The sequence below is a fragment of the Tenrec ecaudatus genome, chromosome 16 (assembly GCF_050624435.1).
Source record: "Tenrec ecaudatus isolate mTenEca1 chromosome 16, mTenEca1.hap1, whole genome shotgun sequence".
Taxonomy (NCBI): Eukaryota; Metazoa; Chordata; class Mammalia; order Afrosoricida; family Tenrecidae; genus Tenrec; species Tenrec ecaudatus.
In genome coordinates this window covers 23,183,147-23,207,401 of record NC_134545.1, presented here as the reverse complement: position 1 = coordinate 23,207,401, position 24,255 = coordinate 23,183,147, and the positions used below count along the sequence as shown (strand labels likewise).

General features: G+C 43.3%; 1 protein-coding gene and 1 non-coding gene across 6 annotated transcripts in view; both read right to left on the bottom strand.

Moving 5' to 3' along the window:
• PRR14L (proline rich 14 like) overlaps nucleotides 1-19,990 on the bottom strand; it is a 101,765-nt gene extending 81,775 nt beyond the window's left edge. For 3 of the 5 annotated variants that reach the window (XM_075534654.1, XM_075534655.1, XM_075534656.1), the window contains exon 1: nucleotides 19,848-19,990. Coding sequence is in view for 2 of the 5 variants with exons in the window: in XM_075534652.1 (XP_075390767.1) it covers nucleotides 8,120-8,587 (468 nt within the window). In the remaining 3 variants the exon portion in view is untranslated. Of the gene's footprint in view, nucleotides 1-8,119; nucleotides 8,639-19,847 lie in introns of all 5 variants that reach the window. The other 2 variants (XM_075534652.1, XM_075534653.1) reach the window with 2 other exon arrangements.
• On the bottom strand, nucleotides 17,885-18,048 carry LOC142429995 (U1 spliceosomal RNA). The gene has a single exon (XR_012780489.1). It is a non-coding gene; the product is annotated as a U1 spliceosomal RNA (small nuclear RNA).
• Nucleotides 19,991-24,255: the final 4,265 nt, after the last annotated feature.

Genomic DNA, 24,255 nt, shown 5'->3' with positions numbered 1-24,255 from the left:
ATAAAGAACTTAACTTGAGAAAGTCTGGGATAAGTTGAGCTTAAACTAAAAAACGACAGCAAAGAATTACATCCTGTAGAATAAAATAAATATCCACATACTCTATGCTGATAGAAAACATTTTTAAATGAATTGGAAAAAAAGGTCTTTCAGAATCCCAATAAATATATTTTCATTAATACATTGTTAATAAAAATGAGTGGTGGGAATATGAAAAATCACCATTTGACAATCAATGCTGTTAGGGTTGCTTTGGGCACATTCAGCAATGGATGTTAAAATTAATAGCTACAAGTTTGAAGGAGAAACAAATACTATGCAGTCTCAAAGTATCTCCCCACAAGTTACTTACTCATTTCAAAACCTAGCTTGTTAATTAAAAATAATACTTTAGCAGCTTTGGTTGCTATGTAACATGCACTGTCCTTGTTTTCTAAGACAGTAACATTTTTTCCTCATTCCGGTTTTTCTTTCCTGTAGACCACATTTTACACATCTGAGTCCACTCTGGTTTGGCTCTGTCAGCCATGACAGACAGGGACAAGCTAGTCTGAAGCACGGATTCGCACAGTTCTTTTTAGTCCTTAGTCTTACAGCATACAGACCAAGAAACTATCTCCCAACGTTAGTTATTCTTCTTCCTCACTGTGGGTTGACTTCTCAGTGGTATACAGTTAGGAAGGAGTTTCGATGGTACAGCGGGCTGTAAACCCCAGGGTCAGCACTTGAAACCCACCAGCCTCTCCACAGGAGCAAGATTAGGCTTTTTGCTCCCATAAACGTTCAGTCTTGGAATTCCAGAGAGGCAGCTTTCCTCTGTCCAACAGTGTGGTGTGGCGGGTAACATGATGGGCTGCGAACTGCAGAGTCTGCAGTGTAGACAAGGCTTTCTACTCCAGAGAGTTAGAGTCTTGGAAAATCACAGGGACAGTTCAACACTGTCCTATAGGATTGCTGAGTCGAAATCAACTCGACAACAGTGAGTTTGCTTTTGGTTTTTATAGCTTTGCTTATGAAGAGGAATTGCCTAGATGGCAGTAAATGAAAATACAGTTAATTTGTTAGTTTGTATTCCGTTTGGAAGTTATCTCCATCCTGGTTGTTTCATTATTTTGAGTAGAGAGAAATCAGCATAATTCTTGATGTCACAAGTATACAAAAAGGCATTTTCAGAGAGGAGTTACTCCCATTTCCCGATTCTTTGCAGACTGCTCCCTGTAAGTAACTAAACTCATTGGCTTCTGGTTGATCTTTTGATCTATGTAGGTAGGTGAGTTACGTACGTACAAATGAGCACTGTTTGCATGCTAGCTTGTTCTCTCTTCTTTCTTAGAGGAAGAAGAGGATTCCATGCCCTGCTCTAACAGTATGTCCTGACATGCAACAAAAAAGATTTAACCAGCACGTCTGAGACTATCCTAAGAAAATACTTGCCTGGCCCTTGGGTGGTATTTGGGAACTTGGATTTTGGGAGGATTCCCACCAGCCTCTAATGATGAATGAATGAGTAGCTCACTGTGCCTACACTACACAAACCATATGCTTATGCTGAACACCTGCTTTCCTTCTGAGAGTCTGGAATTCTGGTATATGCAAAGGGTACCGATACGGCCAGCCACCCAAAATACACTCTGGGTGCTGAGTTTCTAATGAGTTTCCCTGGTCCGCAACAGTTCACACATCCTGTAACAAATTCCTTGCTGGAAGAATTAAGCAAGTATGGCTCCAGAGGGATAGATTCTTAGAAAGTCATGCCTGGTTTCCTCTGTACTTCAACCCATGCATCTTTTCCCTTAACTGATTTTGCTTCGTATCCTTTCTCTGTAAAGGATGTCTTTTCACTGAATATATTAACTGAGTAGACTACAGACTGAGTCTTGTCTTGACAATCCCAACACACCCGAAAACCAGTGCAAGTCCTCACTGTGTATTACAGCCGCAGAGCATTTCATAGTCCACTCTGTGAATGTGTCAGAGCTTAAAGAACCTCCCTCCCAAATACGAATCTTTAGGTCGCTTTTAATACGGTGTGGTTCTGAACATGGGAGTTCTGAGCGGCATCAGTGGCTAAGCATTGGACGACAAACAGAGAAGCACTGCGGACCTGAGCCCTTGGCAACCTGCTTCTTTTCAGGTTTAATGTAGCATAGTAACAGCAAGCTGATTCAGTAAGTCTTAAAAAATCCTACAGTGTACTCTATTCTGCATACATGTGGGGTGGGGGGGGTAATGTAAGTCAGACTCTCCATTCTTCTTTCATGTAGGACACAGAGGGGAGCGCACTATACTCCAGCAGGTAGTCTAGCTACAGGCGAACCAGGACAAAACAGAGCTTAAATGTCACCCCTCAGCTCAGCTAACACCCTTCTCTTAATGTAGCATGTATAACAGTAAGCTGGTTCTTAGCAGCTGTACCAAACTCAAGGGCAACTATAAACACTAACATAAACATGATGCAAAGATTAATCATGTGGATGTTAAGTGTGCAAACTCATTGATATCCAGTGGATTTCAACTCACAACAACCTTATAGGAGACCTGTGCATTTCTGGGGTTAACTCTTAGAAAGCCTCATCCTTCTCCCACAGTGAGCAAAGCACAATGAAAACAAAAGCAAGTGTATGCACAAAGAAATGGGTACAGGCACTGCGGTGTACGGGTGAGCATAGGTATGTACATAAGTGACCAAAGACAGAAGAATGAACCTCGAAACCAATGGAAACCCACTAGGATTAGGTTGATTCTGACTTATAGTGGAGTCTTATACAACAGGGTAGAACTGCTCAATAGAGAACCCAGCAATTCTTGTTCTTGAGGCTCAAGGCTTTATTTCAAGGGAGACGAGAAGCTTCTGAAATGGCATTTAATTTGCAAATCTGCTTTTCTGAGAGGTCTACAACTTTTAGATTTCCAAAGGGCTCTGTGACATCAGAATGGTTAGGAGTTACTTGTGCCTAACGGAAACACCTCTGTTTGAAAAATACCCCAAATTGTCAACATTTCTCTAATGTTTTCTTGGTTCTTGTCTTTCGTCAGTCAGACACCAGTGGTCTGGCCTCCAAGAGTATGTTTTCAGGTTGTGCCACTCTGGTGAGCATTCTTACCTAGGAACGCTTTCCAGACTTTTTCCATTCCACTCTCATGTAGGACACGGAAGGGAGCCCACTGTACTGTAGCTTCAGGACAACCAGCACAAAACAGAGCTTAAATGTCACCCCTCAGGTCAGCTAACACCTTCCTCAGCTGGTTCTTAGCAGCTGTATCAAACTCAATTCTAATTCACCAAACACAAATCTCTAGTTCTGTCTCCCTATGAATAAAGTACTCTGTCTTCTGACAATCCCCTCCCCCCTCAACATGTCAAATGGACTTTACCTTTACATCTGTTAAATTTCTAAATAGCATTTAGTCAAGTGGATTGGGAGAAAGGGAATGGTTTTAAAAAAAAGGAACAGGGAGACAGTAATCTTATAGGTCTTGGGTTGGAAGTTATGTATGTTTGCATGTGTCTGTGAGTTCTATTTTTGTAACTAAATATATTATACATACTTTTAGTTGATATTAAATGTTATGAGTATGTTAAGAAATATTTCATCCTGTTAGACTTAACTCACAAAATCATGTAGTCAAGAACATTTAGATCTTAAATTTGTTATTTTACTTACTTAACTATGTACATTGTGAAGGGTAGGTCACTGTAATATAAGTTCTAATAAGAAATGTAAAAGTGTTACAGTGAATGCTTTATCCTTTCCTAAGTACATTCAATGTGCAAAGCCTATTAATAACAACCCACCACTCTACAGCCTGTGTAAAGCAAGAAATCCTTTATCAAGTAGGGAAAGGATAAGACTAGTCCAGGAAACCCAGAGAACATGAATTTATCGGTGAGTTTACAGCAGGAGCTTACAAACTACAAGCCACGGGTCAGCCCATTTTAAAATCCAGTTTTACTGGAACACAGCCAGTCATTCATTTACATAATATCTGAGGCTACTCTCTTGTGACAATGGGGTAGGTGAGTACAGTCAGCAGTCCCTGGGTTCTGAAAGTCCACACTTATGTACAATCTGCAGTTACACAAGCACATCAAACCATTACTGTTATTACTGTATTATTATGTTAAGAATATCTTAGTGTATTTGGCAATATTTCTTTGATGTTTTTAATCCATAAAAAGGTATACTGTATCCTATATGCCACTTACCATATACTGCATACCACATATCATATACTTACTATATATACACTAAGACAAAAATTCCACTGACGTTATATAGGAACCAAGCCTAACTTCCATCTTACTTACAAAATTGACTTAAAACAGATTTAGGAACAAAGCTCGTTCATAATTCCAGGACTGCCTGCAGTTTCAACAGAAACACAATTATCGGCAAAGCCTAGAATATTTATATGGCCATTTTGATAAAAATTTCAACAGTTTAGCTGAATGAATAAAACTGTTTGCATTGACTATTTTAATCTTCTAAAGGATTATCTATGGCAGGAGTCCTCAAACTTTTTAAACAGGGGATCAGTTCATTGTCCCTCAGACCCTTTGGAGGGCCAGACTATAGTTTATAAAAAACAAAACTATGAACTAATTCCTATGCATATCGCACATATCTTGTTTTGAAGTGAAAAAACAAATGAGGCAAAAACACTCGGCAAGCCAGATAAATGTGGCCTGTGGGCCATAGTTTGAGGATGCCTGATTTATGGTATCAAATTAAAATTAGTAATACTAAAGCTAAGATGAGCTGCTTATAGGGTAGTGAATTTACTGTATATATTTGTGTATAAGCCGAGTTTTACAGCACAAAAAATGTGCTGAAAAACTGGGTTCGGCTTATACACGGGTCAGTGGTACCCCAGTGAGGTGTAACATCCCACTGCCCCCCACCCCAGGTAACTGGAACTGGATGAGCACTAGTTATCTCGCAGGTGATTGCCATTCCCCACTGTTCATTCAAAGCCCCGCTGACACTGCAGGGCTTTGAATGTTTGTTTACTCACATCTAACCAATCAGAGTCGTCCTATGACGTGGGTGGCTCCAATTCGCAGAAGCACCTGTCCTGTAGTGATTCACTTACACAGGCAGCTGAACTGGTAAGGATGTGTCTGTGGCTGCGCTCCATTTCTCCCCTCTGGTCTCAGTGTTAATTCACATCTTGCATCCCCCGCCCGCACCCCTCCTCTCAACTAACATGTCATGGGGGGGGGGGGGCGGGGGGGGCATTACCATGAAAGTTCTTTTTCAAAGTCTTGTTTTTTTTAATCCTATAAGAAATGGATACTCTTGAGCCAAAACAAAAATGCCAGTCATATGAGGCTGGTTTCAAAATGAAGGTTGTGTCAAGAGCAGAAGAGAGCAATAACAGTATTGCAAGTAGGGAATTCTGTGTTGACGAAAAGCAAGTGAGGGAGTGGCGGAAAATGAAGGCTGACTTGGAACAGATTCCAAAAGCTAAAAAAGCTCGTCATGGTTTAACGTCTTTTTATAGGGCTCTAGAGAGTGAATTGCATAAAGGGGTTATGGAGTGTCGTCAAAATAGTTACTGCGTAACCGCATGGGAATTCGCATACCTGCTCTACAAGTGGCTAAGGATGACAAATATAAAGCACCAGACATTGAAAAATTTGCTGCATCAGCAGGATGGTATACCCGCTTCATGAATAAGTTTGGCCTACTATGTTTGAGACAAAGAACAAAGATTTCCCCAAAACTGCCACAAGACCCTGAAGAAAAAATTATGTCACTCCAGTCACTTATTATAAAACAAAGAAGGATTTATAATTATGACCTGGAAGATACTGGAAATATGGATGAAACTGCCATGATTTTAGATCTCCCAAGCAACCGAACTGTGGCAAGTTTAGGAGAAAAAAAATTTTTCTCAAAATCACAGGAAATGAAAAAAAAACAACACTTTACCGTTGTTCTATCATGTTTGGCTAATGGAATTAAGCTGCGTCCTGTCGTTATTTTTAAAAGACCTTGCCTAAAAAGATCAATTTCCCACCAAGAATTACTGTGCGTGCACATGTTAAAGGCTGGATGGATTGAGACGGAACAAAAAAATGGCTGGAAGAAATTTGGAACCGACGACCAGCAGTAGCCTTAAAGAAAAACCCATCATTACTTGTTTGGGATATGTGCAGAGCCCACCTATCGGATGACATAAAAAAATTGGCAAAATCTAGTAAAGTTACTTTAGCCGTTATTCTCGGTGGGCTTACATCTGTACTGCAGCCTCTGGATGTATCTTTGAATAAGCCTTTTAAAGACCGTGTGCGAAGGATGTGGCATGAATAGATGTCATCTGGTCAAGCCCCACTAACAAAAGGAGGAAATCTCATGAAGCCTGACATAGAGTTAATAGCAAAGTGGGTTCGAGATGGCATGGGAAGACATTCCAGAAGACATGGTGCGACGTGCCTTCCAGAAATGTAGTCTTAGTAATGCTATGGATGGCAGTGATGACTGCGCTTTGTATGAAAATGACAGCAGTGATGGTGATGCCGGCGATCTCAGTGAGGACAGCGTCTATGATGACCTCACACCAGCTGAAGCTCTGCATTGGGATACGGATGATGATGAGGAATCCAGTTTTGAAGGATTTGAACTCTTTACATTTTAGCTTGGTTGCTGATTGAGCTCAGGGAATAGTACTCTTAAGGTATCATTGTTGATACCTTATTGTTTTTGTTGAACCTATTTTCCACTTACTATGCTGGTTTACTAATGTTAAATGACTTGTTGTCCTTTTATTTATGTTTTTATTTAAAATAAATATTTAAATACACATCCCACCGATGTCTCAATATTTAGTAATTTTATTTTCATTTGTTTTGATTACTGAAACTCACCAATAGCTTCTGCATTTTCCACCCTAGGTTTATACTCGAGTCAATCAGTTTTTCTGGTTTCCCAGGTAATAATTAGGTACCTTGGCTTATACTCGGGTCAGCTTATATTCGAGTATATACGGCAAGTCAATGGAGGTAAAATAATACAGGCAGAGAAAATATGCTGGGCATATTTTCATTAAAAAAATAAAAGAAGCATAAAATATTTGCCAACCCTTGTTGTAGGGAAAAAAATTCAGGAATGAGAATGCATTTGTTTGCTCACTGGACAAAATCCATTTTTTTTGAGTGAGGGAAGGCAGATAAATCAATTTAAGGGATTTGGGCGCACTAGACTAGCATGACTCACTAACCATTAGTCTCAGTTATCTAACTCCTTTTACTCTCATTTGAGTCAGCTCACTGACAGAAATGAGCTTTTCCATGTATGCATGTGTACAGGGCAAAAGCATGCTAACGAGTCAGTGTGACCATTTCTACCCTCCAGTTTTCATTTCATTATGTATAGAGCCACTGGCTTTTGGATGAATACCAGTGGCTCATGAGACAAATTAGCATAGGTTAACCTTAGGAGACTATCCCTCTAGTACACGGAAATATGTTGATCAAGTTTCTGGATCAGCAAAAAAAATTAAGAATCAGCTTCTAAAATATGGTGATTCCTCTAAGGCAGTGGTTCTCAACCTTCCTAATGCTGCGACCCTTTAATACAGCTCCTCATGCTGTGGTGACCCCTCCAACCATAAAATTATTTTCATTGCTACATCATAACTGTCATTTTGCTGCTGTTATGAATTGGGCGACCCCTGTGAAAGGGTCACTCGACCCCCCCCCAAAGGGGTCACAACCCACAGGTTGAGAACCGCTGCTCTAAGGTCTTGACCCTCTGCAGACCACTGTTAAAGACTTCTCTGTGACATCCAGCTCTATTCTTAATTACATGACTCCCAAACTAAGGGATGAACCCACATCATTTAACATCCAGTGCTGTCATAACTGGACTCAACATTCCATGTACACTAGCGGCTTCTGCAAAAAGATACTCATTAGATCCACAATTTCTCTCTGCAAGTGTCTGTGACACAAATATGTGAAAGACCAGAGAAAGCATCTGAATCCCTGATTTTGGAAAGGTTTTAAGAATAAATTTAAGCTACCTGTGAGCATCTGTATTTAATACTACGGAGTATTACTTTGGAAAGCTGTCATTCATACTCAATTCATCTGAATCGTGTTCTCATTTCTTACCTGACTTGTGATCTTTTCTTCATCGGTTGCTGAATGTTGGCTTGGGTCTTCCTTTGCTCCCTCACAGATGTTTCTTATAATTTCACTCTGGTTCCCTGGATCTCTGAAGACCTTTAGCTCCATGTTCTTGGTTTGCTCTTCCCTATCCAAGATCACAGACGCCATAGAACCTCCTGCTGTGGAGTCCACCATCCCACACCTCCCAGGCTCACTCCCTTCATCCAAGGTCTCAGAGTTTTCTTCACAACTTTTCACATGAGTCCTCTGCTGTTCCAAAGGTAATGTCCTACTCTGACTTAAACGAGCCCTCGAGGCTCTGGGTTTTACATGTGGAATCCCATTTGGCTCGGAATCAGCATGAAGCTCTTTGGAGACACTTACTGGGAGTTCAGAGTATAATTCCTGTACCACAGCAGGCATGGAGGAATCAAGTGGAACTGGCTGAATCTCTACTCCGGATGACAGCATTGGGGCAGATGCAGATTATGGAGGCAAGTCTTTTACATCAAACGGTTCACCCTGACACAAATCAAAGGAAGGGATAAAAGTTTAAAACCTTCACAGCGTAGACAAAAGCTCTCTAAGCTCTAAATGACTAACGTAAAGGAAATTATACCTCAATTATCAGGTATTGAGTATTTCCCCTTAGTAAGCTGAATTGGTGGGAAAAAAGCTTAAACTTTTAATAGAGATCTGTCTGATCTGAATTCAAATGATGCCTTATACACACTTCTCCATTCAAGTCTAAAGGACTAGCAAATGTAAATAAGATCTATCAAAACATGCAGGATGGACCCGACATAAAACAAAGATGAGTTTCTACTTGTTTTCAGGGCATGGCTTTTCCTGCTTTGTTCACTGCTGTTTCCCCAATACCTAGCTGTACACATCATAGGCATGTACTTGACATATAGTAGGTACTGAGTGGATAAATATACACTATGGAACTCTAAAGAATCGGACACCAACATTTCCTCTGGAAGTATTCTCTCTGTGGAGGAGGATATGAAGAAAAACTCCATCTCTTTACTGCTTATCTATCACTTGAGTTATAACTACCCAAACTAGTGCAAGATTTGACTATACCAGCTCGTGAGCAGGATCATTCCTTTTTATCCAACACCTTGGGATTCTCCCAAGCATTTTCATTTAAAAACCTTGAATATGATGCTCACGACAAACTCCTAAGTTAAATAGGGCTATTAAGAGGTAAAAAGTAATCTACCTAAAATATTGCAGGGCCATTTAGGAGAAATGGGGGGGAGGGACTAAAAAAACTCCTACTATAGTAGTACTGTTTCAGTTCTTCGATTGGGTGGTGGGAATGCAGATTATTTCCTGAAATGTATACATTAAATAGTTCATAATACTACATTTAAATATTACACACACACATACACAATGAGAAAGTACATGGGATAGGAAATAGTACATTTAGTACTAAGCTAGCAACTTTTCCATTTAGTCTGCCAAATGTATGTAATTTCTAGAACAAAATCCACTTTTAACCTATCAGGGATGGAAACTTGGCTAACCAAAGAAACTGTCTGCTTTGCTTCTTGATGCTTTCCTTAACCTGAGCCCAAACCCTACAAGGAAGAGGATGAGAAATAGTTGGCACCTCAAGAATTCAAAACAAGGATTGATCAGAGATATTGATTCCAAATTCCTTTGGCCAAAATGCACACAGAAATGAATTTTTAAGAAAGCCAGTCAATTTCTACTAACACATTCCATTGTTCTTCTCTTTAAAAAAATCATATGCAAGTATAACCCATTTTTAACAGTTTTATTGGCATATTCTTTACATAAAAATGTAATAATTCAATCATATTTAGAAGAGTTATGCAATCACACCAAAATCAATTTCAGAATATTTCTTCTCACACTAATTGTTGCTAGCGCTCCATTTTCCTACTAAAACTCACTTCTTTAAGTAGCAAATGTTCCCATCTTTTTTTACCAGCGATTACCTTCACATTTTGAAGAGACAGAGCAGAACTTCTCGCACACCACATGAGAGAAATCAACAACTGAGTTCCCTCCGTCTCCAGTGTTAGACCTCTTGAATAGCTGGGGGGGCCCTCCGTTGTTACTTGCACAAATGGTACGTGCTCTGCTCCCAAACCCTCCTTAAACAGTCCTGAATTTATCAGCCTTCTTCCTTACACACTCCCCATGCGACCTGGACCGACGCTGGGGCAGAGGAAGGCGAAGGTGGCAAGTCCTTTCATTTTGGACGGTTAGGCCTTCCTCCTGGTTTTCCACTCTGTTGGACCTTCCATCAAAGAGCTCCTATGCTTACACCCGCTCCCTGACGGGTTTAAGGAATACTTTCTCCAAAGGGAAAAGGATGTAAAGCTATACTGTAACTTAAAAATGAAAAACTAGAGGAAATCAGATTGCTGACCTGGTAAAACTTAGGAAAGTCAGGAAGGTTCACAAGTTAAATCTAAAAGTGTAGCAAAGAAAGACAAAATGTTATACACGAAGCACTGTGAGGCTCAAGTAAGACTCTAGGGGAAGGCCTTTCGTAAGCAGCACTGTGCTCCAGGTTCAAGAAAAGAGGAGAAATGTGTCCCTTTTTAGAGCTACCATCCTTGCTCCCTCTCATTCCTGGAACACTTCTGATTTCAAGCAATTGGGGGGGGGGGGGAGGCGTTATGTAGTCAACTGCAGAAGTAAGGTAGAATTGCTTCAGGAATAAAAACAAGGAGCAATGATCTATTTTAATTTGGCTCAGCTTGTGTTTTCCAGGAACACACCACCATCCAGTTTTGGGTCTCTGGACCACGAACAGATCAAGAGCGTATGTACGGGAAAGGTTACTGCAGCTCTCCTATGGAGAGTGGCTCTCTGGGCTCAAGGCCACCTGTGCTCAGCCCTTCTTCCTCTGCCTCCCAGTGATACAGGTGTTCTCCAGGTTAGTCCTGGGCAGTCCTCCCTCTTCAGGCTTCGCTTTTTGATGATCTCACCGCCTCTTGCAATCTCTCTGCTATGAGACTGACTGAAACGGTCCCTTTAAGCAGAGTAACGCACCACCCAGAAATTACTGGTTAGTAGAGATGCATCAGAGATGAGAACCTGGGTTTACTGAAACTTGGACACAAATGTTGTCAATAGCATTATTCGCAATAGCCATAGTTGAAACAATCCCATAATCCACCAGATGATAAACAGATACATAAAACAAATGTGGTATAGTCATACAAGGGATTATTAGTTGGCATTTTAAAAAGTACGAACATGGAGGACCTTTGAAAGCGTTATGCTATGTCAAAGACGCTAGTTGCGAATGGTCACGTGATGTGAGATTCCATTTGAATAAAATATCCAGGATGGGCAAGGAGCCCTGGTAGTGCAATGGTTAGCTGGGTTAGCTTGGCTGCTAACCCACTGATTGGTGGTTCAAACCCACTAGTGACTCCACGGGAGAAAAGCAATTCCCAGGAAGACCACAGCCTCAAAAAACTTACTGTTACCTGGGTCCGCTGTGAGGCAAAACCGACTCAAGACAACTGGCATACTACAGCCCAGAAAGGAAGTGTGCTGCCTCCGGCGGTGAGGAATAGCCACTGGGGTCTTAAAAGCTTACTACTGGCCAGCTAAGTTGCAACGCTTGGTCCCTCCCTATCCAGAGGAAAAGAGTAAGGAAAATGGAAGACACATGACACAATTAGTCCAATGGCCTAATGGACCACCCAAATATCAGTCTCTCCTACCCTGAAAGCAGAAGAACCAGCCTCCCGCTACTACTACCAACTGCTCTCAAGGGGAGTACATTAGGTCTTGGATGGACTAAGAAAAAGGCAAAACAAAACCTAAAGTCATAACACAGATCAAACTTATTAGTCAAACATCGAATGGTGGGAACTTGAACACCCTGGTGCCATAAATGTCAGGCAAACAACAGACAATTCTGTAAGGAGAGCAGCAACACTGCGGAGGGATGCACATCTTAGAATCAGGCATTCACGATCCAAAGGGCAGCACTGACCCGTTCAGAGGCTTCAGAAAGAAGGAAGAATCAAATTAGGAAATACAGGAAGGAAGGAGGGTAAATGATAAAATATTGTCGGGATTGCAATGAATGATATGAAATAAACTGTACATGAATTGTTGAGTGGGAAACGGATTTGATTGGTAAACCTTACACAATTCGCAATAAAAATGTTTACCGTATTTAAAAAATCCAATGAAAACAGTGTGCCACGCCCCCCCCATCCCCACCCTGTGGCTTCCAAGGAAACCAACTCAGACACCTAATAACATAGAAATGAAAAGCAAATTAGTGGCTGTCTAAAGCTGGAACAGGAACCCTGGTGGCACAGTGAGTTATATATTGGAGTGCTAACCACAAGGTCGGCAGTTCAAATTTGCCAGCCAATCCAAGGGAGAAAGATGTAGCTTTCTACTCTTGTAAATACACCTTTGGAAACGCACAGGGGCAGTTCTATCTGAACTGTCCTGTAAGGCTGCTATACGCTGGAATCGGCTGATGGTAGTTTTTTGGGTTTTCTTGGAAACAGAGAGCTAGAACTGGGAGAAAGATGAGGCTTTCTGCTCTTTGAGAGACTTGCAACCTCAGAAACCCTATGTGGGGTCACTATGTGTCTCAATTAATTTGATGGCTGGCAGTGGGTTTGTTCTTTCGTTAGGGCTGAAATTGGGAGTGGCTGCTAAGAGGTGCCAGGGAAATAAAAATGTGCAACTCGAGGACTATAGGAAAAGCCATAGAAATTGTACAATTTAAATGGATGAATTGTAGGGTATATGAATTGTCTTTTTAAAACATACACAGTAAAGCATATGCAAAATTTACATGTATAATTGACACGTTGGCCATGTTCTCATCCTCATTGCTTGAACTGGTCTTCCTCTAGTAACATAAACCTGCTGGCCCCAAGCTTCCAATCGGATCTTTTGAGTTGCTCAGCAATTTAATCCCAAGGAGATAGTTTTCCGAAAGGGAATGATTCAAAGCAAATATTCCTTACCAAATAAATTAACTTATTGTTTAGCTTAAATATTTCAGGAAAAAAAATATTTCAGGAGATTCTTTTGGTTTAAGGTTTAAAAATGGTCTCGCAGGACAACAAGTTTAAGGGTTCATTCAGTCTCGATAGCTCTACAATTCTGGATTGTTAATTCTCTCTTATTTAAGTTGTTAACCTTGCCCAGCTAAACGGTCATTCCATGATACCCACCTTCCCGATAAGATCACTGAAGACAGACGTGTGTATAAGCAAATGTGGTGAAGAAAGCTGATGGTGCCCAGCTATCAAAAAGATATTGCGTCTGTGGTCTTAAAGGCTTGAAGGCAAACAAGCAGTCATCTAGCTCAGAAGCAACAAAGCACACAGAGAAGCACACAGCCTAAGCGAATACAAGGTGTCGAATGGACCAGGTAGCAGACACCAAGGAATAAAAAACATCATTGTGTGATCACCTTCCTCACATAAACGCTGAAGACCAATGTGTGCATAATCAAGTGTGAAGAAGGCTGATGGTGCCCGGCTATTGAGAGATATAGCGTCCGGAGACTTAAGGCTTGAAAGTAAACAAGCGGCCATCTAGCCCAGAAGCCGCAAAGTCTACACGGAAGCAGCACACCAACATGTGTGATCGTGAAGGGCTAAGGGGACCAGGTATCATACAACAAAGGCGGGGGGGGGGGGTTAATCACATCACCGTGAATGAGGGGGAGTGCATGATGGGGACCCAATGCCCATCTGTAGACAGCTGGACACCCCTTCCAGAGGGGTAGTGGGGGGAGATGAGTCACTCAGGGTTCAGTGTAGCAACAATGAAACTCAAAACCTTCCTCTAGTTCTTGAACGCTTCCTCCCCTCCCAATTATCATGATGCCAATTCTACCTTGCGGACCTGGTTAGACCAGAGGATGCATAGCGGTGCATAGGGATCTGGAAACACAGGGAATCTAGGACGGATGAACCCCTCAGGACCAGCGGTGAGAGTGGCGACACCGGGAGGGAAGGGGGTGTAGAAAGGGAGAACCGATCTTGGGGATCTATGTGTAACCTCCTCTCTGGGAGATGGGCAATGGGAAGGTGGGTGAGAGGAGACGCCGGGCACTGTAAGATAAAATAATAATTTATAAACTATTAAGGGTTCAGAGGGGAGGGGGTAAGGAGAGGAGGTAAAAAAAAAGGAAAATGAGCTGATTCCAGGAACCCAAGTGGAAGGAGAATTTTGAGAATGATGAGGGCAACAAATGTATAAGGGTGCTACTCAACTGATGTATGTATGGATTGTGGTAAGAGTTGTATGAGCCCCAATAAAAAGATTTATTTAAAAAAATTAAAATAAAGAAAAAGTTGTTAAACACTAAAACTATTTTTTTTAAATAAAAAGCAGTTAAAAGCAAAACAAAAAGCCCTACCCCCAACTTTTGTCTCAAACACCTGTTTCTGACCTATATTTCACCCACAATAGTGGCACCCACAAAACTTCGCATGTCTAAACTAGAGCGCACTTAAATCAATGAATCATCTCACGACATGCTAAAAACTGTGAGTAACAAAGATGAGCACCCTGCCCTCAGTAAAATAACTCTTGATCCTGTTGCCTCTCTCCGTGCCAGCATGGCCATGATCCTTCAGCTTAGACTTGAACCCCAGATACAACCACACTTGACCTTCCACTTAGTATCCAAGTAAAACTTTAAGCCTATAATGTCTACAAATAAATATCACCCCTTTCCACCCCCTATCATAGCTCAAGACTTTGTTCCAGATGCTGCTCAAATGGTCCTATTGGTTATAGGACCATAAACCAATAGATGTTTGCTAAACATTTTTATAGAAGAGTCAATATTGATAGTCCCCAGGTAAAAACTGCACTGTGATTTGCCCTGTCTCTGCATCGGCACTGTAAACTGGTCTTGACCGAATGGAATTTTAAAGTTTTGGTCACTGACAGCTAATCAACTTTCACTTTACAAAAGCCAAACACTAAAAGATTATCATCTCTTGACACTGTTTTACGTAGAGACAAAATCCTATGAATTTCCAGTCTGTAAAGCAACTAGGCGCCTTGGCTGGGGAAGACAACCAGATGATTCTTCCTTTTTCTCTTAGGCCAATTCTGGATCCTCACATTTCTCAGCTGGGTCTGCAGGTGAGTTATAGAGAACAGTTGAATGTCAGAGCCCTGAGACATAGTGATGTTTAGATGCAAACTCCAGAAGGGCAAATAATTATCATCAGTTCACTAGCTCACATCACCAAACTCTTCTGCCTCCCAAATGACTAGTCATCAATCAAAATGTTAGTAATGCCACACAACTGCAGAAACAACAAAATGTTAACAGGACACTAAAGTGCTATAAAGCAAAATTTTGCATAATCTACAAAACCCGCTGCTGTTGAGTTGATTTCGCCTAATAGCGTCCCTACATATAGGGTTTCCAGGATTGTAATTCTCTGCAGAAGCAGTCAGTCTCATCTCCTCCATGGAGCTGCTGGTAACTTTGAACTAAAGACCTCCTGCTCCCACCAGCACCACCTGAGCTCCTCAAATTCTGGATACCATGGAACAATTCACAAATGGTGGTGTAGAAATATCTAATTTAAAGCTGCCTTCGCTATCCAACTAAATTTAAATATACATACATGGGGCTCTTTTTTTGAAAAATAGGTATGCAGTTAAGAAATCATAAGAAATACGTCTGCAAAAATATAAATCCGTCTTGCCCTGAATAATGAGATCTTAAGTGTCTAATCTGTATGTTGTACTTTTTCAAAAAACAATGAGCATATATTAGTGGAAAAAGAAACATTATTTCCCAATACTGAAATGTATAGTATTAAATAATAACCAGTGAAAATGTTATCCTTTTATATGGTCTTTTCAAAAGTCAGCTCTTTCTCTGACTCAATCATAAGTTTTGAAAGTGTTAAATTACCTTGAAGTGAAAGGAAGAATGAGCACACATGTTGGGTTAGGTCACTGGACAATTACTAGTTCAAAATATAAGCAAAAAGGAAACCAGATTTATGAACAATTCTTGACAGCTGCTAACAGCTTGTCATTTTCACCACAACACAGTTAAGTAGGAGCTTTTATACAACATGTTTTTAGTATTTCTGGGGTGGGGGGAAGACAAATACTGATAGGGAATAGATAGTAAAAATCCTTCCAATGAAGGAAAAGAACCTTTTAATTGAGAGTAATTGTCTTACAATCTTTCTTTTTCAAATGCAGCGGCAGCACAGTTTAGTTGCTGGTCTTTAAGAGCTAGAGACCAGGGTCCCATTTAGTAGCTTCATAGCCTTGAAGTTGTCCCTAACTTTCCTGGGCCTGTTTCTTACAGACAAAATGAATAGTAGTTAAGACAATCTCAAAGGGTCCTGCCACTGACAAAAATTCTATAAAGCAGTCTTATAACTTCGCTATTTCTTTTTGTCTCAGCAAAGAACACCTACTGACACCAACAAAGGTGGGTCTGCAAAGACCAGCCCCCTCCCACTGCATGTATTCAAGGGCATTTCACATCCAAAAAATGTGAAAAGTTTTCTTTTCCTGTGTTACTTTAGCAGTATTGATTCCAATCCCACAACATAACAAAACATGCAGGGGGGTGGGGTGGGGTGGGGGGTGGGGGATAGTGGAAGATAAAGTACTGGAAGTCTTGATTTCATTATATTTTAAAGTCAAGAATTTGAAAAGTGGCAGGTTTTCCTTTAATGGTCCAAACACAATTCAAAACATGAGTTCTGGAGGCACGACATAATAGCAACAAGCGACCAAAATATAGGAAAACTGAATCTCAAGGAAAGAAAACCACACACCCCAACGACCTCAAGACTGAAGGTCTCCTGTCCCTTAAATTCCAAAGAGAGTAACAGTTAAACAACATTGCGTGCTTGCTCGCTTGTGTCAAGCACAATACTCAGTAATGATCAGGCACCCTAGAAATGTTTAGTACTCCCTTGAAGGGGGGCTCTTTCCAAAGGTTCAAATACTATAGTCAGATCCTCATGAAGTAATAGGTGAAGAGGCCTCTTCTTGAAGGATAAAGAAAGCAGCCTCATGTGAACAAGATCTCTGGTCCTCCCGAATAGAACACATAACCTATGCCAACATCAGGAGACACCCTTGGAAGGGAAGAAAGCAAGGAGGAGATTGGCTGAGACCATTTAGACAGATCGGCTGGCCCCTGAGGCAGGGATAGCAGTTTCAAGAAGGATGTCCTAATCCCCTTACAGAAGAGTCACAAGGAAGAGACCAGTCAGGGTGCAGTATAGCACCAATGAAACATACAACTTTCCTCTAGTTCTTTAATGCCCTCCCTCCCCCCCACTACCATGACCCCAACTCTATTTACACATGCTCTGGTACAGTTAAGAGCCAGAAACACAGGGGATCCAGGACAGATAAACCCCTCAGGACCAATCATGACAGTAGCGATATCAGGAGGGTAAGGAGAAGGTGGGAGAGAAAGGGGGAACCGATCACAATGATCTACACATGACCCCTCCCTGGAGGACGGACAACAGAAAAGTGGGTGAAGGGAGACATCAGTGTAACACATAAAAAAATACTGTAATAACAACTTATAAATTATCAAGGGTTCATGGGGGAGGGAGGGAAAAAAATATGAGGAGCTGATACCACGGGCCCAAGTAGAAAGAGGGCATTTGAAAATGACGGCAACAAATGTATGAATGTGCTTAACACAGTGGATGTATGTATGGACTGTGATAAGACCTGTATGAGCCACCAATAAAATGATTTTTTTTAAAGGGGAGAGCGCGAACGCAGTCCCCCACTACCACAAATTATGCAGTCGAGTTTCCCACATTTGGGGAAATCGCAGGGGTCAGCACATCTGGAGTGCAATGGATAAGCCTCGCCCTGGGAAAACCACCTTCGTGATCATGGTATCTCCCCTGCCAGGTAAGTATAAAATGATTTTTTTTTAAAGAGACCTAGATGAAGAATGGGACCGGATGGCGAGAGAACCTGACCGCTGCAAACCTGAGCGTCATCACCACGCAGTAGTCCCAAAGTCTACTGGCATCTCCCCTTAAAGCCAATCTTGCCTTCTTATTCTCAGCTATGCCACCCTGTGTTACAGCCAAATCGCTGTTCATTAACCCCCTTTCAGTCACACACAAAAATGAAAGTGAGCCAGGGAAGCCTGACAGTGGCCAGCTCTTCAACATGGAGTGTGCAGAAATTTACCAAAAGCATCAAGGAAGTAGTGTTTCTCTCCCTTCCCTACCTTTGTTAGCATGCAGAACGGGGAGCTGAAGAGGAAGACAGTACAACGCTCCAGAGACCTCACAAAGACGCTCCATAAACCATCTCTAACATTTTGCACACACAGGAGGAAAGAGTCCTCTTTCAGCGGGATTGGGGGGTGGGAGGGGTGTCTTGTGTTTTCTTCAAGAGAAAGGATGATGGCATCTCCCACTTTCGAGTGGGTGTGCAGCTACGCGGCCACCCCTTGTCCTGTCACTGTGTGTACTGTGGTGGCTTGTGTGTGGCTGTGATGCTGGAAACAGATAAATGGGCGCCTTCTTCTCTTCACTGAAGCAAAGCAAGAGAAGTGAAGACTTCCCTCATCACTCGAAATGATGGCCTTCTGCAGGCAAATTGAACGCTGGCTTCTGGCTGAGCAGGTCTCCCTCTTAAAAAGTACAGAACGGTTTTCAAAGGCCAGGTCTGGTTTTGGTGGGGCGAGGGGGGAGTCTGATTATTTTATGACGCTAGGCAACTTAATAAAATTTGGTGAGTGGCACAGGTTAGAATTTCAAGGAGGCAGAAGGATCTATGACTTCCCTTAGAGGACCATCAGGCTAGTCTCCTGTGGGAAAGGCTGGGGTGAACACCATTCGTAGGGGTGGGATGGAGACTGGAGAATACACTACAAAGGGGGGGGAAACGACTTTGTGCAACAAGAAATAGTCCTAGACTTAGTAAAAGGTTACCATGTACTAAGCACTTAGCCCTCAAGATTAATTGGGGTCACCCGCCGCCCGCACAAGGGTAAATTGAAGGCAAAGGTGCACAAGCACCTGTCTCCAAAGGGATTGCTCTGAACAGTGCTCATGTCGAGGAAGTCCTGAGGGGGAAGAAAGGGAGACGAGGGGCTCCCAGACTGGACAGGACCCAGGAAGGTTGAGAGGCTGCCTTCCAATCCCTTAACCCGCGTCTCGATCTTGGGGTAAAGGTGAACAAATAACGAATGGGAAGCCTCTCTCTCACACACACACAGGGCAGGAAGGGCCCTTTTAGGCAAGTTAAGACTCCATCGTCACAGCGGGGTGCGGTATGCGCACGGACGAGCAAAGGGAGGTTTGGTTTAGGGGGGCTATTTTATCTCCTAGCCCTTCTTAAGCTCCCTTCGGAGCCCCTCTCTGGGCACTCTGGAAAGGTATCCACCTCTGTGGACACACGGACCCCCACGGCAGGAGGCGTCGTCCTCCCCAAGGAGAAAAGTTGGGGGACCCGTGGCCATACCGAGGCTGAAGAGGAGTCTCGCTTCCCCGTTGGGGCCATGACCGCAGAAGCCGTTTCCCTGCGCGGCCTCTCCGCGGGGTCGCTCCGCGGCTCACAGCGCAGCCTCGGACCCCCTCGGTCTCGGAAGGCCAGGGGCCCAGGCTCCCCTTCCGCCAGCACTGCCGGGAGGAGAGTTCCCTCCAGGTGGGCTGGGGCAGGGCGGCGGTGCCCGAAACCGTCCAGTCTCTCGGCCTCTTACCTGAAACCGCCTTCCCGGATGGCTCTCTCCCGGCAGCCGGGCCTCGGCAGTCGGCGCGGGCAAGGCTACCAGAGCCTACGGAGCCGAGGGAGCCGGGGGCCGCTCTGGCCGCCGCTGCCGCTTCGTCTCTATGGTGCCGGCACTTCCTCATCCGGGGCCCGAGCAAGCACGCGGGTTTGGCTAAGCCCCACCTCCCGGCGCGCGCGCAGTCCTCGCGTCGGCGGCCCGCCTCCCGCAGCGCCGGCTCTTAAAGGGAAACACCCCTGAGGACCAGCTCCATCCCAACCCGGGGATCCCTGGCCACCACCCTGTTCCGGTCAACGACTCTTCTGACCTGGAGGCTGTGACGCTAGGAGTCTCCCTCTTTCCACTATGACAGTCTGAGAGCTTCCTTTTTTTTTTCCTCACCAGAACACGTGTCATTTTTTTTTAATCAATCATTTTATTGGGGCTCTTACAGCTCGTATCACAATCCAGACATCAAGTGTATCAAGCACATTTGTACATACTGTATGTTGCCATCGTCATTTTCAAAACATTTTCCTTCTACTTGATCAGCTCCTCTTTTTTTCCCATTCCTCCCCCAACCTCGTGACCCCTTGATAAATTATAAATCATTATCATTTTCATATCTTACACCATCTGCTGTCACCCTTCACCCACTTTTCTGCTGTTTGTACCCAAGGTATGTGGCGAGGCGGGTGGGGGGGAGGTTATATAATGATCATTGTGATCAGCTCCCCCTTTCTCCACCTTCTCCCCCATCTTCCCCCTACCCTCATGGTGTGGCCACTTCCAGTATTGGTCCTGAGGAGTTTCTCTGTCCTGGATTCTGTGCGTTGACAGCTCTAATCTGTACCATGGTACATGCTCCAGTCTAGCCAGATTTGTAAGGTTGAACTGGGGTCATGATAGTGGGGGAGAGGAAACATCAAATAATATTGTGTGTTTATTGTGTGCTTATTGTGTGTTGTGTGTTTACTGCACCCTGGCTGGCTCGTCCCTTCCTTGTGACCCTTCTGTGAGCGTATGGCTAATTGTCTACAGATGAGCTTTGGGTCTCCACTCTGACCCCACCACCCCAACTCCTGCATTTGCATCGATGTGAATTTTTGTTTGGGGTCTTCTGATGCCTGACACCTGATTCCATAGGCCCCTCATGAGCACACAGGCTGGTGTGCTTCTTCCATGTGGGCTTTGTTGTTTCCCTGCTAGATGACTGTTTGTTTAACTTCAAGCCTTTAAGACTCCAGATTCTATATATTCTAATAGCCAAGCACCATCAACTTTCTTCACTACATTTGCTTATGACTTTCTTCACTACATTTGCTTATTTACATTTTCTTCACTACATTTGCTTATTTACATTTTCTTCACTACATTTGCTTTGACTTCAGCGATCAAGGCAAAAGACATTTATAGAGGTATGTATATCTGTAAATCTATTAATGTATAATGATAGGGATAAAAGTCTATGTATATATATTTAGAAGTTAAGTATCAAGGTAGCAGGTGGACATTACCTCTACTTAAGTGCTCCGTCAACGCGAGAACACTTTGTTCTAATAACCTGACATTCCATGATGCTCAGTTTGCCGAGATCTTTTTTATAAATGGAAACAGTGATTTCGCTTGTGCCTGCTCCTTTTCTGGTAAAACAATCTGAATAGCACCCATGCTCTGCTCTGTTACAGCACCTTGTTTGAATTTCGTCATAGCTTTCACACCTCAGTCCATTTCACTGCCCATCTCTTTCCACGCTTCAGGTTTTCTTTCATCATAGCTCAGTGGCTGCACAATGGGAGACTTTTGAAGAAAGGAAAACATATTTGCCAAGGAGGAAGGTGGGGTTTTCTACTCCTGTAAACAGTTACAGTCTCGGAAACTCATGGGGCAGTTCTGTCCTGTCCTGTAGGGTCACTGTGAGTCACCATCGACTTGATGACAGTGAGTTTTGGTTTTAAGGAGGGAAGGGAGGAGGTATAGAGACTAGAAACGACTTGCTGGAAATCTCAAAGCTTTGTGCTAATGAAATATGTTCCTCCTTGGGGCTTCCCCTAGCTGACTAAAGAGCCAGCGGGGTTGGAAGTTTGGGGCAGATTTGAATTCTCTTTCCTCAGCTCAAAATATCTTTGAGCCAGTCAGCAAACATGGGTGCCGTCATAACTGAAATAGTGGCTTTCTGAGCTGTAGCCCAAAACAAACAGACAAACAAAACAAAACAACCCACTGCCATCCAGTGCACTCAGACTTATGGTGACCCTACAGGACAGAGGAGAACTGCTGGTCAGGGTTTGCAAGACTGGACATTGTGACGGAAGCACACAGCCTCAGTCTCATCTGTCTCCTGAGGAGTGGCTGGTGGGTTTGAGCAACTAACTTTTCTGTGAACTGTGCTCTGCTTAATCCACTGTGTCACCAGGGCTCCCTGAGCTTTAAGTTAAAGCTGAAGAAATGCAAGCCCTATTTCTACAGGCTGTGTGCATAGTGTAGGCTAGGCTCTCGCTGCCATTGTGCCAACACTGACGCACAGAGATCCCCTGTGGGTTTCAGGGACTGTACTGTGAGGTGGCTAGATTTAGGGACAGGAGGCTGCCCCTCCCATGCCTGCAAAGGCCCCTTAGAGGAGGTTGGAAGGGAATTGGGCAAGCAGTAGACACCTATGAAAACCCCAAACTGAGCATGCCCCTGTTCAAGCTCCAGCCTGGAGGTACACCTGGGCAGGTCAAATGAGGCCCAGGCTCATGACATCACCCAGGTGGGCTCAACTCAGCCAATGGGGTCAACCAATACCATCAACCATGCCTCCCCAAGGGGGGGAGGGGGGCGGTTGAATACAGCCAGGGAGCAAGCTCTGGTTGGCTCTCTCACCGCTCTTACTCTCTTGCCACAGCCTCTTGCCCCAGTACTCCTGCCTCCGCTTGCTGGTCCCCTAGCTCTCTGGCAACCTCCACGCCTTTCTGGCCTCCACGCCCTTTGGCCCCTTGCTCCACCGATCCCTCCTGGGATTTCCCTCACCACCACCACCCACCCCTGTTCCGCACTTGTGGGTGCTCTTTTCCAAGAGGTTGCTAGTGCCCAGTCGTGAACCCCTTGAGACTGTGAAACCTGAAACGTGTCCTTCATGAAAACCCATTTGGATCACAAAACAGGCTTCAGCGTGAATTCTTTCATCATGCGAAGCCAAGAACCCAAGGTATTCCCCCTCAAAAACCTCCCAGAACTATTTATGGGACTAGAAAGCCCAGTCTTTCTCCCACCGAGATGCTGGTGATTTAGGGACAGGGGTTTTGAACTGCCTACCATGTGGCTCACAGCCTAACCACTACACAACCTACCATTTCTAATACAGATGCTGGTAGGATGGGTAAAGGGGAAATTCACCTTTAAAACATTATTAAATAGAGGAGCTTATACCAAAGACTCAAGTAGAAAATGTTTGGAAATGATGATGGCAACATATGTATAAATATGCTTGACACAGTTGATGTATAGAATGTTATAAAAAAGAATGTTATAAAAGCTGTAAGAGCCCCAATAAAATTATTTTAAACAAGAAAAAAAACATTATTAAATATACAGTACTTGAGTTAGTTTATTGTGCCAACCTGGCCAATAAGCACATGTGGGGTTAATTGAAGGGCAGAGGGATAAATGGTTTGGTGGACCTTGCCTTTCGAGTTTTTGGATCTCATGCTTTCCAATAGTTGGAACAGGGTGCAGCTGCCTTAGCCAGTCCCCTGCTTCAGCTGGCAAGGCTCACTTCCTGCAAGACATCCCTGAGGAGAAGCCACATGGACCTAACCCAATGCAGGCCTGGGTGCTGGAGCAGCCGTGTGGAGACCCCTGCTAGCGCTGAGATGCTTACACATTCACTGACTCGGCTTTCCTCCTGCAGTTGGTGGCATTGTTGTGTTTTGTGAGATGGAGGAGGACTTTGTGGATTGGTGTTGGACATATGGGTTAATGGGTTCATGTTTGACTTGTGGGCTTGGGCAGCACTGGGTTGGGATGTTTTCTTGATGCACACTTAACCTTCATATAAAACTCTCTCTTATACATGAGTTGCTCTGGATTTGTTTCTCTAAAGTACCCAGACTAACACAGTACTCATTTCTTATTTTCTCTGGCAGAAACACATTGAAAGATCCATCTTTCCTGATTGTAAACCATGTCTTATTCCCTTGGTCTATTGGCACAGCTGCTGCTTGGTCTGTGAACAGGATCTGCCTGCAAAAGCATCCTCAAGTGTCCTGAAATTCCCATTCTTCCTAATGTGATCCATAGCTTATTGTAATCCATACAGTTGAATGCCTTTGTATAGTCGGTAAAGCACAGGTAAATAAGTTTCTGATATTCTCTGCTTTCAGCCAAGATCCATCTGATAGTAGCAATGATATCCCATGAC